Source organism: Spermophilus citellus (assembly GCF_964194105.1).
Source record: "Spermophilus citellus genome assembly, chromosome: 8".
NCBI classification, from domain to species: Eukaryota; Metazoa; Chordata; class Mammalia; order Rodentia; family Sciuridae; genus Spermophilus; species Spermophilus citellus.
Window position 1 is genome coordinate 147,825,095 of NC_138189.1, and position 13,027 is coordinate 147,838,121.

Consider the following 13,027-nt stretch of genomic DNA (forward strand, 5'->3'; position numbering starts at 1 on the left):
AACAATAGAGATTGCCTATTAGAAGAAGAAAAGAGAGAAAAAGATTCAAGGGAAACAGTGAGAGGAAAAAAAAAAATATATATATATATATAAATTAAAAATTTTAAAAATTAAAAATAAAAGAATACAAAATAAAATGAAATATACTAATCAAAATTCCTAGTACTCAAAAAAACTGATCCATGAAAACTAACTGGTTTCAAAAATGCTAGAAATGAGAAAAGAAAAAATGAAATAAATATAAATATGTGTAAATGTCCATGAACAATAAGGTCACAGAGAAAAGGAAACAGGAAAGAAAAAAAAAAGATCTCCAAGAAAAGTTAAAGAATTGTTTCCCTTGGAGTTCAAAGGATGCTCAGCCTTTCTTCTCAGTAGTTGGTGGGGATGTTTGGAGTGTGATGCTTGCTCCACCGTCAGGGTCATCTTGCTAGTGTGGGAAAGGGAATCCCCTAGGCAGAACTCCTGGAGGGGAGGTGGTTTAGGCTTAGGCGAGCCCCAGGCTCTTTGCTGGATGCCACTTGATCTGGAGATTCTAAATCAGTGCACCTCCAGGACCCAGCAATTGCCAGTCCATGCTGGAAGACCACCCACAGGATCTCCCTTGGGTTCCACTTGTGTGGTGGAGGAGCCAATTCTTAGTCCACTACCTTACCTGCAGACCCCATGTTTCCTGGTCTCATGGTAAGTCTTAATAACCTAGGATAAATCACCTTCTGAGAATACATAAGCTACTGGATGCATTTATACTCATGTGGTGTCGCTTAACAAAGGGGGCACATTTTCAGAAATGCATTCTTATTATTATACAAACGTCATACAAAGTATTATGCAGACCTACACACTATGATGTCAATAGGTGGTATTAACTTATAGAACCCCCATTATATATGCAGTCTGTTGTTGACTAAATGTTATGCAGCAAGTGATGGCATTCTTTAACTCTTTAAGCTTACCTTTTTATTTTATCCAGTTCTTATTTGTTTCTCCTGGAACCATGTGAACATGTCATTTTGAAGATTTTTTCATTTTGTGAGCTAATTCTTCCCATATGGATTGAATACTTATAATTATGTACTTTGGGTTAGCCATTACATTTGGGGTTTTGTTTTTTTCATATTCAGAAAAGAAAAATTAAAGAGCTAAGTTTTGTTAAGAGCCTGCCATGTGTTAGGAATTACATTAAATACTTTCTATATAACTATTATTTATTTTTTTAATTTATACATTTTTAAGCATACTTTCAAGTACAGAAATAAACACCTGTGTACCCACTACCTGATTGTGTCATTTCTTAACTTTTTGCCATAATTATTGTCTTGTATTGTTTTTGTTAAGAAAAAAAGTATTATAGAAATGATTGAATCGCTCTGTGTACCCTTTTCCTTGCTTATTTCTTTTTGTCCTCTGCCAGTGATAGTCATTGTCCTGAATTTACTGCTTTTCAATACTCCACATACTTTAATACTTTTAATATGTATGATCAAGTCTAAATAGCTTTATGTTACCATTTGTCACATTTTTAAACCCTAACATAATTGACAGTATTGTATTACACATATCCTTCTGCAGAACTGCTTTTGCTATTTGGTACATATATTACCAATATGTACACTATTGCTGCTATCTATTACATTCAATTAAACTATTTTGACTAAATCTATTATCTGTTATCTTTTTGAGAAAATTTAGATTTTGTCCAATTCTTTAATTTTTGCCATATTGTTTAAATACATTATTGGACATGTCTCCAAATGTACATCTAAGAGAGGTTTTTTTTTGGGGGGGGGATATACTCTTAAAACTTAACAGTTTTTAAAAAAAATAACCAGTAGAAAATGAGCAATAGAGAGCAAGAAGGTAGGAGTTTTCTACCATCATATCCCTTCAGTCCATACATTTTGACAACCATCCACAAATAAGAGTACCTTTTTAGGAATCCAAGGGTCTAGCAGCTAAGTTCTAGCATTCTGTTGGAGGGGCAAAAAACAAAACAAAACAATTTAGAGAATCGGTGCATTGAAGAGACTAAGCAATGCCACTTTATCCATATTACCTCTCCCCCAAAGTAGCACTGCTTAGTAACAAGAGAGACCCCCTTGGCCTGAAGGTCTTCATGTGGGCATAATAAGGGTGCTGTGGCTTCCTAGCTGTGCCAGGTATTCCCAAGAGGACCACTTTTTTCTTGAACCACTCAGAATATTGAGGGTATCAGCATAGCTGAATGTCTAGGAGAGGTTAGAAACACAGAGGATAGGCCAGGACTCATAGCAACTTAACAAAGTGCTGTGTATTCTACTTAGTGCTCTGCAGACTCTACCAGTGTGACTGCTCACAAAACTCTTAGGACCCCTCACCTACACATCCCACCACCACTGGCTGGACCACAGGTCACTCCAGTGAGTGCTTCATGTGCCTCATGCTTCCCCTGCCCTGTGACTGGCTCCCCATATTTGCACTGCCCTCCCCCATTCAGAGTGGGCATGAGCATTTGTAGATGGCTTCTGAGCACATAAGATCATCTGGCTGAATTCTTCAGGAGAGAAAACACAACAAACTTGAGCATTTCAGTGTACCACTCTTAGGGGAAAAAATGGAATAAGGCACAAAACTTTAAAAATAATGTCTGAAAACTTAACAGATCTTAAGAGAGAGATTTAGACATTGAAGAATATAACGATCAATGGTCTCACTACATATTCAACCCAAAGATGACTTTACCAAATTGTCAAAAATCAAGAGGTAGGGCTGGGAATATAGCTCAGTTGGTAGAGTGCTTGCCTGGTGCACAAGACCCTGGATTAAATCCTCGGCACCACACACACACACGCACACACACAAAATCAAAGATAGAATGTTGAAAGAAACAATAGAAAGACTCATCACATACAAGGTAATTTCCAGAAAACTGTTAGTGGACTTCTTAGCAGAAAATTTACAGGCCGTGAAAGAATGGGATGATGTATTTAAAGTATGGTGGCGGGGATGGATTGTCAACCATGAATACTTTGCCTGACAAAACTATCCATTAAAAACAAGAGATAAATACTTTTCTAGATAAACAAAAGTGAGGGGGTTCATCATAGAGAATTCTTTAAGTTGTGTGTTGAAATATGAAAATATCAACTAAAAGTTAAGTTTGGGTCAAATTAAGAATACTCTAATGCTGTAATGATAGTGTATAAATCACTTTCCGTGGTTGTATAAAGGTTAAAAGACAAATTTTTAAAGTAGCTATAACTATTTGCTAAAGGATACTCATGAAAAAAAGTAAATTGTGAGATTTAAAAACTTAAACTGTGAGAAATCAAGGTATAAAAGCACAAATTTTTTACGCAATTGAAGATAATTTATTACAGGCTTAAAGTGGACTATTGTAATTATGGGATATTTTATGTAAGGCCATGGTAACTAACTACAAAGCAAAATCCTGTAGTAGATACCCAGAAGAAGAGAAGAAAATTAAAGCAAACTGTTATAGTAAAATTATTAAACCACCATGGACGAAAGCAAGAGAAGATGAGAAGAACATGAGAACTACAAAACACCGATAAAAAAATAAAATGGCATTAGTAAGTATTGGCAGTAATTAATTAAAATATAGAAGAACTAAATTTCCAATTAAAAGACACAAAGTGACTGAATTTAAAATAAACTGCAACTATGTGCTGCATATAAGAGATTGATTTTAACTTTAAAGAACACACGTAGGATGGAAATGAAGGATTAGGAAGAGATACTCCATGAAGGTGCAAACCAGACAGGCAGAGAACGAGATGTGAGCACTCACAGGGGGAGCTACAGTGAGGCACACAGACTAAGTAAAAATTGTCGGAGACAAGATAGTAGTCAAGTCATTAAGAGAAATACAGCAATTGTAAATATACATATACTCAAAATTGAAGCACCTACATATGTAAGGCAATATTATCATATCTGAAGGGAGAAGTAAATAGCAATACAATAATAATAGGGGACTTCACTTTCAACAGTGGATAGATCATTCAGACAGAAAGTCTACAGGAACATTGCACATGAACTGTGCAAAGGGCCTAACATATGGAACATTCCAACAGGAACAGCACGTTTTTCTCAAGCCTACTTGGAATATTTTTAAGGATAGATCATTTTTGCCACTTTTAGTCAACATAGTAGTGGAAGTCATAGCAAAAGTCGGCAAGAAAGTTGTAGCAGCCGGGCAAGAAAAAGAAATTAATTGCAGCCAGATCAGAAAGGAAGAAAGAAAACTTATTTGTTTCTGTGACATTATATTATATACAGAAAAAGTTAAAAATTCTACCAAAAGGTGTTAAATTTAATTTTAAAAAACTGGTAAAGTTACAAGATGGAAAAGAAATATTAAAGTCATTTGCATTTCTATGCACTAACAATAAACTATCTGAAAAAGAAATTAAAACAATCTTATTTACAATAGAATCAAAAAGAATAAACTACTTCAGAAAAATTACCCAAGGAAGTAAAAAAAACACTGAGAAATTGAAAACTAAGGCAGTGATGAAAGCAAAGAAGACCAAAATAAATGGTAAAACACCCTGTGTTCATGGATTGGAAGATTTAATATGTGCAAGTGTCCATACTACCCATAGCAGTATAGAGTCCATGCAATCTATATCAAAATCTCATGGGCATTTTTACAGAAGTAGAAAAAGAATCCTGAAAATTGTATGGGACCACCAAAGACCCTAAACTGCTAACCAATTCTTGAGGAAGAACAAGGCTGGAGGCATTTCACTTCCTAATTTCAAGCTACATTCAGAACTATATTACTATATTTATCAGACAGTATGAAAAAAGACACACAGGGCTGGGGATGTGGCTCAAGCGGTAGCGCGCTCGCCTGGCATGCGTGCGGCCCGGGTTCGATCCTCAGCACCACATACAAACAAAGATGTTGTGTCCGCCGAGAACTAAAAAATAAATATTAAAAATTCTCTCTCTTTCTCTCTCTCTCTCTCTCTCTCTTAAAAAAAAAAAAAAAAAAAAAAAAAGACACACAAACCAGTGGAGCAGAATAGAGAACACAGAAGTCAACTCACACGTTGGCAACTAATCTTCAACAAAGGTGTCAAGAATGTACAACGAGGAAAGAATTATCTTTAATAAATGGTGCTGGGAAATCTAGATATCCAAATGCAAAAGAATGAAAGTAGACTTTTGTGCCATACCCCCCCCCAAAAAAAATCAACTCAAAATGGATTAAATACTTAAATCTAGGACCTGAAACCATAAGATTACTATATGAAAACAGGAGAGCTCCTTGACATTGGTCTTGGCAATGATTTTTTGTCATATGTATGGAGAGAGTGAGTTCTTCAATACCCAGTCTTAAGAAAGAAGGAAATTTTACCATCTGTGACAACATGGATGTAACTTGGAGACATTATGGTACATGAAATAAACCAGACAAATACTTTATGATATTACTTAGATGTAGAATTTTTAAACATCACACTTATAAAAACAAAGAGTAAAATTGTGGCAGCAAATAAGATTTTGTTCAGGTGGTGTAAACTATCAGTTATAACAAAAATAAGTTCCAGAGATCTGATATACAACATGGTAAATGTAGTTAAGAATAATGTAGTATAGCTGGCTGTGGTAGCACACACCTGTAATCCCAGCAACTAGAGAGGCTGAGGCAAGAGGATTGCAAGTTTGAGGCCAATCTCAGCAACTTAGCAAGGCCCTCAACAATTTGGTGAAATCCTAACTCAAAAAATAAAAATAAAAAGGGCTTGGGATGTGCTCAGTGGTAAAGCCCCTCTAGGTTAAATCCCTGGTACAAAAAAAGAAAAAAAAATGTGTCATATACTTGAAGTTTGCTAACAAAGTAAATCTCAGGGCTTCTCACCACAAAACAAAACACAAGGGTAGCTACATGAAGAAATGGATGTGTTAACTACCTTGATTGTGGCAGTCACCTAACCATGTATATGTGTGTATCAGATATCACATGTACACCTTAGAGACACAGTTTTCTTTTGTCAGTTATACCTCAGCATAGCCTAAGTAAATGGCTAAAGACATAAAAATGGATAATGTTTTCACTGAAAAAGAGATACAATATCTCATAAGCACAGGAGAAGATGTTCATCATCATCATTTTTGTGTTGCTGAACAAATCATAAACACAGACAATTAAAACAACACAAATTCTTATCTTACAGTTCTGGAGGTCAGAATTCTGAAATGGGTTCACTAAACTGAAAGTATACACAAGGCTGTGCTCTGTCTGAAGTCTCGTATCTTCACGTCTCTGTGGGTTTCTTCTTCATGTAGCAGAGTGTGTGGAAAACAAGATTTTGATTCTAATCCCAACTGCCTCCTTCTTTATAAAGACCTTATGATGACATTGATTATCCGTCTGGATAATCTAGAATTTTCTTCCGTGTTTGAATTCTTAATCACATCTGCCAAATTCCTTTTGCCATATGCCATAGCAAATTCACAGGTTCAGAGTTTAGGATGTAAACATTTTTGGTGGTCATTGTTCAGCCTACCACAATTAAATTAAATCACTAGATTTAAAACAAAACATGGTGAAATGTCACTGTGTACCTTCCAGGATGGTTACAATAAAATATAGTGACAACACCGTATGTTGACGAGTATGTGAAAAAATGGATCAATCATTGCTGTGATTTGGATGTGGTTGTTCCCCAGGGATCATTGTTGGAGGCATGGTATTCAGGGTGGTGGTGTTCAGAGGTTAGAACTAGTGGGAGGCCGATAGGTCATTAGGGGAGCTGCTCTCAGAAGGGTTAATGATAATCTCAAAGTGAGTGAGTTGTTCTCATGAGAGCAAGTTGTTAAGAATCACTTTCTGGCCTTTGGTCTTGCTGCGTGATCCCTCCCATTTCCATACTTTTCACCATGCTGCCATGTGCCTTGTGGTGGAGCCAGGAAAGATCCTTTCCAGAATAGAGCATGCTCTGGGTCCAGAAGAGTGAGCTAAGTAAACCTCTTTACTATGTTACACAGCCTCAGATATTTTGTTATAGCAACATAAAATGTATTAGTAATAATCATGTATTGTTGGTGGGAATATAAAATATTATGGCTACTCTGGGAAACAGTTTGGTAGTTTTTTTTAAAACCGGAAACATGGAACTAATATTAGAACCAGCATTTGTATTCTTGATCATTTTATATTCACAAAATATCTGTATACAAATGTTTATAATAGCTTTGTTCATATATCCCCAAACAGAGAACAACCAAGATACCCTTCTGGGGGGAAGGGTTAAATGAAGTGTAGTACATGCTTACAATATAATATTGTTCAGCAATAAAAATGAATTAATTATTGACACAGGCAACAAATGTCTAGGATAGTGTACTGAGTGGTGGGGGGGAAGCTAATCCCAGGAGATTAGATATTATTTGATTCCATTTGTGTACACTGTAAAACTGACAAATATAAATGGAGTCCAGAGCGGTGGTTGCCAATGTTCAGTGGCAGTGAGGGTGAAAGGTAAGTGGGTATGGCTAAATTGGCTGCTTGAGGGACCCTTGGGTTATGGAACTATTCTGTATCTTGAGAGCATCAGTATCTTGGTGGTGACATTGTACTACAGGTAGTCCCCAACCTACCATGGTTTGCTTTTAGATTTTTTTTTACTATGGGATGGTGAAAAGCAATGCATATTCAATAGAAAAACTATACTTTGAATTTTCATCTTTTGGGGCGGGGTAGCAGTATGTGGTGTAACACTCTTTTGTCATGGTGGGTAGCAGCAGTGAGTCACAGCTCCCAGTCAGCCACATGATCAGAAGGGTGCACAACCTGTGCTTTTCTGTGTACTGTGTTGCTGAGCTATGATGTTTGGTAAGTTAAGTGTATATTTCAACTTATTATGTTTTCATCTTATGATGTATGTATCAGGGCACAAACCTATCATAAGTTGAGGAATATATTACACTGTATATTACACTGTAGTTTTACAAGGTGTTACCATTGGAGAAAACTGATCAAAAGCTATATGACATTTTTTTCTGTTATTTCTTACAGTTGCTTGTGAATCTTTTATAATCATCTCAAAATTTAAAATCTAAACATTTTTTTAAACTTATAAGATGTAACTAAAGTCATGCTCAGTGGGAAGTTCATAGCCTCCCTTATGAGTATTTAAGGAGAAAAGATAGAAAAAGTAGAGCAAATTAGCACAACCCCCCCCCCAAAAAAAAAAGAAGAAAGAGGTAGAAATCAAGGGGGTGGGGAACATAAGACTGGGAAAAACTACAAAGCTAAAAATGTTCATTGTTTTAAAAGGTTGATAGAATCATAAAATTTATGAATCTCTTTCAAGGTAGATCTAGGAAAAGAAAAGTACTAATGTTTGAAGAATCTACTGATGTGTTTTTATGTTGATATTGTATCTGGGACTTGGTATATTCTCTTATTAGTCCTAATAATTAGCAGTCTATATGGCATTTTCTAGGTAAATGGTAATTTGTCTGTAAATAATAATACTGTTATTCTGCTTTTCTTCCTTTAATTCTCCCCCACATCATGTTGTATTGACGAAAACTTTTAGTATGATTGTTTCAGTCAGCTTTTCACTGCTGCTACTTGAAGACCAACCAGAACAATTGTAGAGGAGGAAAAGTTTATTTAGGGGCTCATAGTTTCAGAGTTTTCAATCCATAAACAGCAGGCTCCATTCCTCAGGGCTCAAAGTGAGACTGAACATCATGGAGGAAGAGTGTGGCAGAGGGAACCAGCTCACGTGATCCAGAAGCAGAGAGAGAGGTTACAAATATATACCTGCCAGATACAAATATATACCCAAAGCCACGCTCCCATTTCCCACCTCCTCCAGCCACACCCACCACTTTAGTTACCACTCAGTTAATCCCTATCAGGGGATTAATTCACTGATCGGTGTAGGATTCTCACAACCCAGTCATTTCTCCTTTGAACCTTCTTGCCTTGTCCTACACGTGTGCTTCTGGTTACACCTCACATCCAAACCATAACAATGATGTCGAATGTCAGCAGTGAGAGTGGGCAGGCTTGTATCCCTGCTGAATGTAATGTGGCGCCTCTGCTCTGTCATCGTGAAGAATGGTCATTAATTTCGGTTTCTAAAATCAAGAAAAATTACTTATATTTCTAATTTGTCAAGAGTGTTCTGTTCTGATTTATTTTGTTTTGGCATATATGACTGGTAAATTTACCAAATGAGTTTCAATATCAGTTAAATTGATTTTTTCCCCCTTTTTCTCTCTTTTTGAATTACATCAATAGCTTTTATGAATTTTAAATTTTTAAATTATATTTCATTTAAACTGTCAGTTTTGGCTAGAATGATGTGAGAAAACATTTAAAGATTTGTATTTTTTATTATAGAAAACTTTCCTCAAAGGAGATGGAGATGACGTATCAGTAAACTCAGTAGTTGACCAAAGGTAAAGTATTACCACAAAAATGTGATTTTCTTAATTATATCAATTATCATTTAAAGGTTTCTTTTAGTATTAGGGAAGTTTTGTCATGGTCTGCTAAGTTCGTTTTAAGTGACTTGTATTGAACTGATAAGAAACGCAAGTGTTACAGAGTCTGTACGAGTGATTCACTGCAGAGGGTGATTTGGCCCCTGTACCCCAGGAGACGCTTGGTAACATTTTTATTTCTTACCACAAGCAAAGCCCAAGGACAGGGACATAGCAACCGGCATCTACTGCGTAACAATCAGGGACACTATTAAATAGTCTAAATGCTCAGGAGCAGCTCCCTATCCCACACATGACAAAGAACTTTCAGTCCAAAATATTGATTGTGCTAAGATTTAAAACCCTTAATTTAGGAAAAAAGGCCAGGTATTGATTCCTATTAAATGTTGATGTGTAATTTATTTCACTTGTTAGATACTTATTAAGCTAAATAGCATTTAAAATATAGCATATTCATTTTTTTCTTTAGCTTTTTGGCTCCTCTCATTACTGAGTATGATAAACAACTAGAAGAGCTAAATGGCCAGCTGAAATATTATCAGGTATGAAATCTTAATTATGAATCTTTTTGTAATATTTTATTTTGAAAATATTAAAGATTCACATTCTTTTAAAAAATTGTCAGAAATAAAATATTTTGCTATAGTCAATCAATTCTTGGCTCTCTGTAAGCATGCATGTCTGTTTAAAATTTCTCTTCAATTTTGTTTTTTAATTCAGTATTTCCTTGCTCTTCTTGTCTGGCAGGAACATCTTAGATGCTTAGTAGAATCTTTTGGTCTTATTGCTTGCTTATATGCTTTTCTCTCTCTCAAACTTAACTCATCCTTTAAGACCCTTCTTATTTTCATTCTACCTGTCTTTCTTACTTTTTGCATAATGGACTTTCCCCTCAATTTGAAATAGTGTCTCAGTCAGATGCTTTTGTTTATATTTTTACATATTTTTATTAATCCACTTCTAATATAGACTTGAACTGCAACAGTTTTTTTTTTTTTTCCTGAAATCCTCTTAGCAATGAGCACTTATTTTAGGAATGAAGGGAAAAAGAAACAGAGAAAGCTGTCTCTTCAGACAGATTCTGGGTTCCAGGGCTTCTGAAACTAGAATCATAGAAAATTAGAGTAATAGCACAGAATTGTTCAGTATACAATCCGAGTTTCAATGCATTACATTTTTAGAATATAACTAATATTTATAATGTGTTTCTTTGAACTGAGAATGTCTTTTAAATTTTCTCCCCAAAATTTTTGATATTGGGATAATAATACAATAGAAGCACTTCTTAATTAGAATTTACACGTCTGAAGCTAGGCCCACCAGCTGGCAATGACTTCTCTTTGTTAGAGCTTGAATATACTCATGATTGTATTTGGCTAAGATACCAATCCCTGGATCAGTTTTGTTGTGGAAAGGCAAGAAGGGTTGACTTAATTTAGTGCAGATGGAAGAAAGTATAATGAATTGACATAAAAACAACCCTTGAGACTGATTTTTCTCAGAATGGCACTTTAGACATGGCAGACACTAAGCACTTGCTGTCTTCATTACTTTTCTCTTTATGCATTGGTAGGATAAGATCCTGTGTTATGCTTTAAAGTATAGCCCATAGTAGGTCTTTAAATATCTGATGAATGATTAAATGAAAAGGCTTATGGAAACATGATGGTTAGAGCTAGTTTAACATTCTCTTATTTTTCAATTAATGGATTGATATGTAGCTTTACTGAGAGAATATATGCTTACAATTCCTAAGCATAAAGTTAGGTTATTCTGTTGCATTTGGAAATATGTAGACTTCCATTTACAAAAGATTATTCCTCTAATATATAAAGGTAAAAAATGAACCTAAGTTTCAAAAACAGGCTTTTCTTTAAATTGCATTTTCTATTTTATCATAAGCCAATTCTTAATTCATTTTCTAGTCTTTATTATGTACTTTTTAGCCTGTGGTCATTTAAATTTAAGCTAACCACAATAATGCCTTTTCATCTTTCTAATTGACAATTAAAGAACAACAGAAAGCTTTTTTTTTGCACAAATGATGTTTTGCTTTTATCTTTAGTGAATCTAAAGTTTTTGTGAATCTGCTCTCTATAAATTGCTGAAATGGCATATTATGTGCTCTAATAGTTATAGCATAGAATAACTTATTATCTTGAAATTAGTCTTTATACTTTTTATTATAAGTTTCATGCATCCCTTTAGTCGGCTATTTTACTACAGTGTTTAGTTTCATTTTCATTTAGCATTCTCACCATCTAAGGGTGATTACTAAATTAATTACTAGAAAGTCCAGAATCTATGATGATAAATAGTTGTTACTTCTTTTAGAGAGGAAAAAAAAAGATATTGACAGCTTCTTCTAGAATCACTGCTCAAATTGATATTATTAATTAGTAGAACTAATTCTTATGACTTACTGACTTGATCCAAAAGTAGTCTATCTTCAAAGCAGGAAAAGAATTGCTGTAATTCTCTATAGAAAGATTTTCTGCCAGAAAAAAATGTAAATAGTAGGGGGAAATTAGATGATGTGAGAACTACTGTGTCAATTTCCTTCCCTTTCAAATAAATGTTTTGAAATATTTTACAGTAAAGAATTTTAATGTAACCATTATTATCCATCTATAAATGTAACTGATATATATATGTATCCTTTGTAAGTTTTTGCAAATAAGAAATACTTTTCAAGATACACTTATATTTAAAAAATTTTTAAAGATCAATTTTTTAAAAAGAATTTTAAAATAAGGATAATTGCTATAGTAAAACCTAGATCTTTCGGCAGCACATTGAAGATCCACATCTTCCTTTTCCAGTTATTTCTTACTCCATGTCTGGTCAGTGCTCAGTTTTCTGGTAGTAAATTAATTCATTTTGGTTTAAGTGTGATTCAGGCATAGCAGGGTTCTGGGAAAAATTCACCTTTCACGCCACCTTTATAGTTAGAATTGAGTATTGCTGCTTTCTGAGAGCAAGCTACCTTGAGCTTCTCTGGTTGGGAGGGAGAGAGGAAGACTTGGAGAATTGTCTGTCCTATGTGTCTTTTGCCAGGGCTCACTCCAGGCCTGGCTCCTGTCCTTCACCAGGGTGCACAATCAAGGTCAATGGGCATGTCCAAGTTGATGGCACTTTCAAGTGTAATTTTTACCTGGCCTCCTTCTTCCACTCACCCATTTATTCTTGTTGAGAGCCAACTAGTTATTCTTTGCCTTTATGCTTTTACTTATAGTTCTCCTTCCTTTTTGTTTTGAAATCCTAGGAGTCCCTTTATTCCCTCAGAGAAAGTTCATCAAAACTTCAACTTGTTCCCTGTGCAGGATGTGTTTTGTTCTTCAGAATGTGTTTTATTTTTAAACTCTCTTTCCTACTAAGTATAAGTCAGTGACCATGCCTGATTTCCACAGCAGCCTTGCATAGTGCAAAGGTATAGATAGTTAATGAAGCTGCTGAGTCAGAGACTAAATGAATGGCTGCTGAAGAAAACCAAAATGCTCACACTTAAGGGGGCTTCACCTAAGCTGAATTAAGATATATCCAAGATATG

At 35.1% G+C, this 13,027-nt stretch overlaps 1 protein-coding gene across 6 annotated transcripts in view; it reads left to right on the forward strand.

Moving 5' to 3' along the window:
• SCLT1 (sodium channel and clathrin linker 1) overlaps positions 1 to 13,027 on the forward strand; it is a 174,448-nt gene that overhangs the window by 18,849 nt on the left and 142,572 nt on the right. For all 6 annotated transcript variants that reach the window (XR_014023321.1, XM_081304470.1, XM_081304471.1 and 3 more), the window contains exons 3-4: positions 9,374 to 9,432; positions 9,947 to 10,019. Coding sequence is in view for 5 of the 6 variants with exons in the window: in XM_081304470.1 (XP_081160596.1) it covers positions 9,374 to 9,432; positions 9,947 to 10,019 (132 nt within the window). In the remaining variant the exon portion in view is untranslated. The remainder of the gene's footprint in view (positions 1 to 9,373; positions 9,433 to 9,946; positions 10,020 to 13,027) is intronic.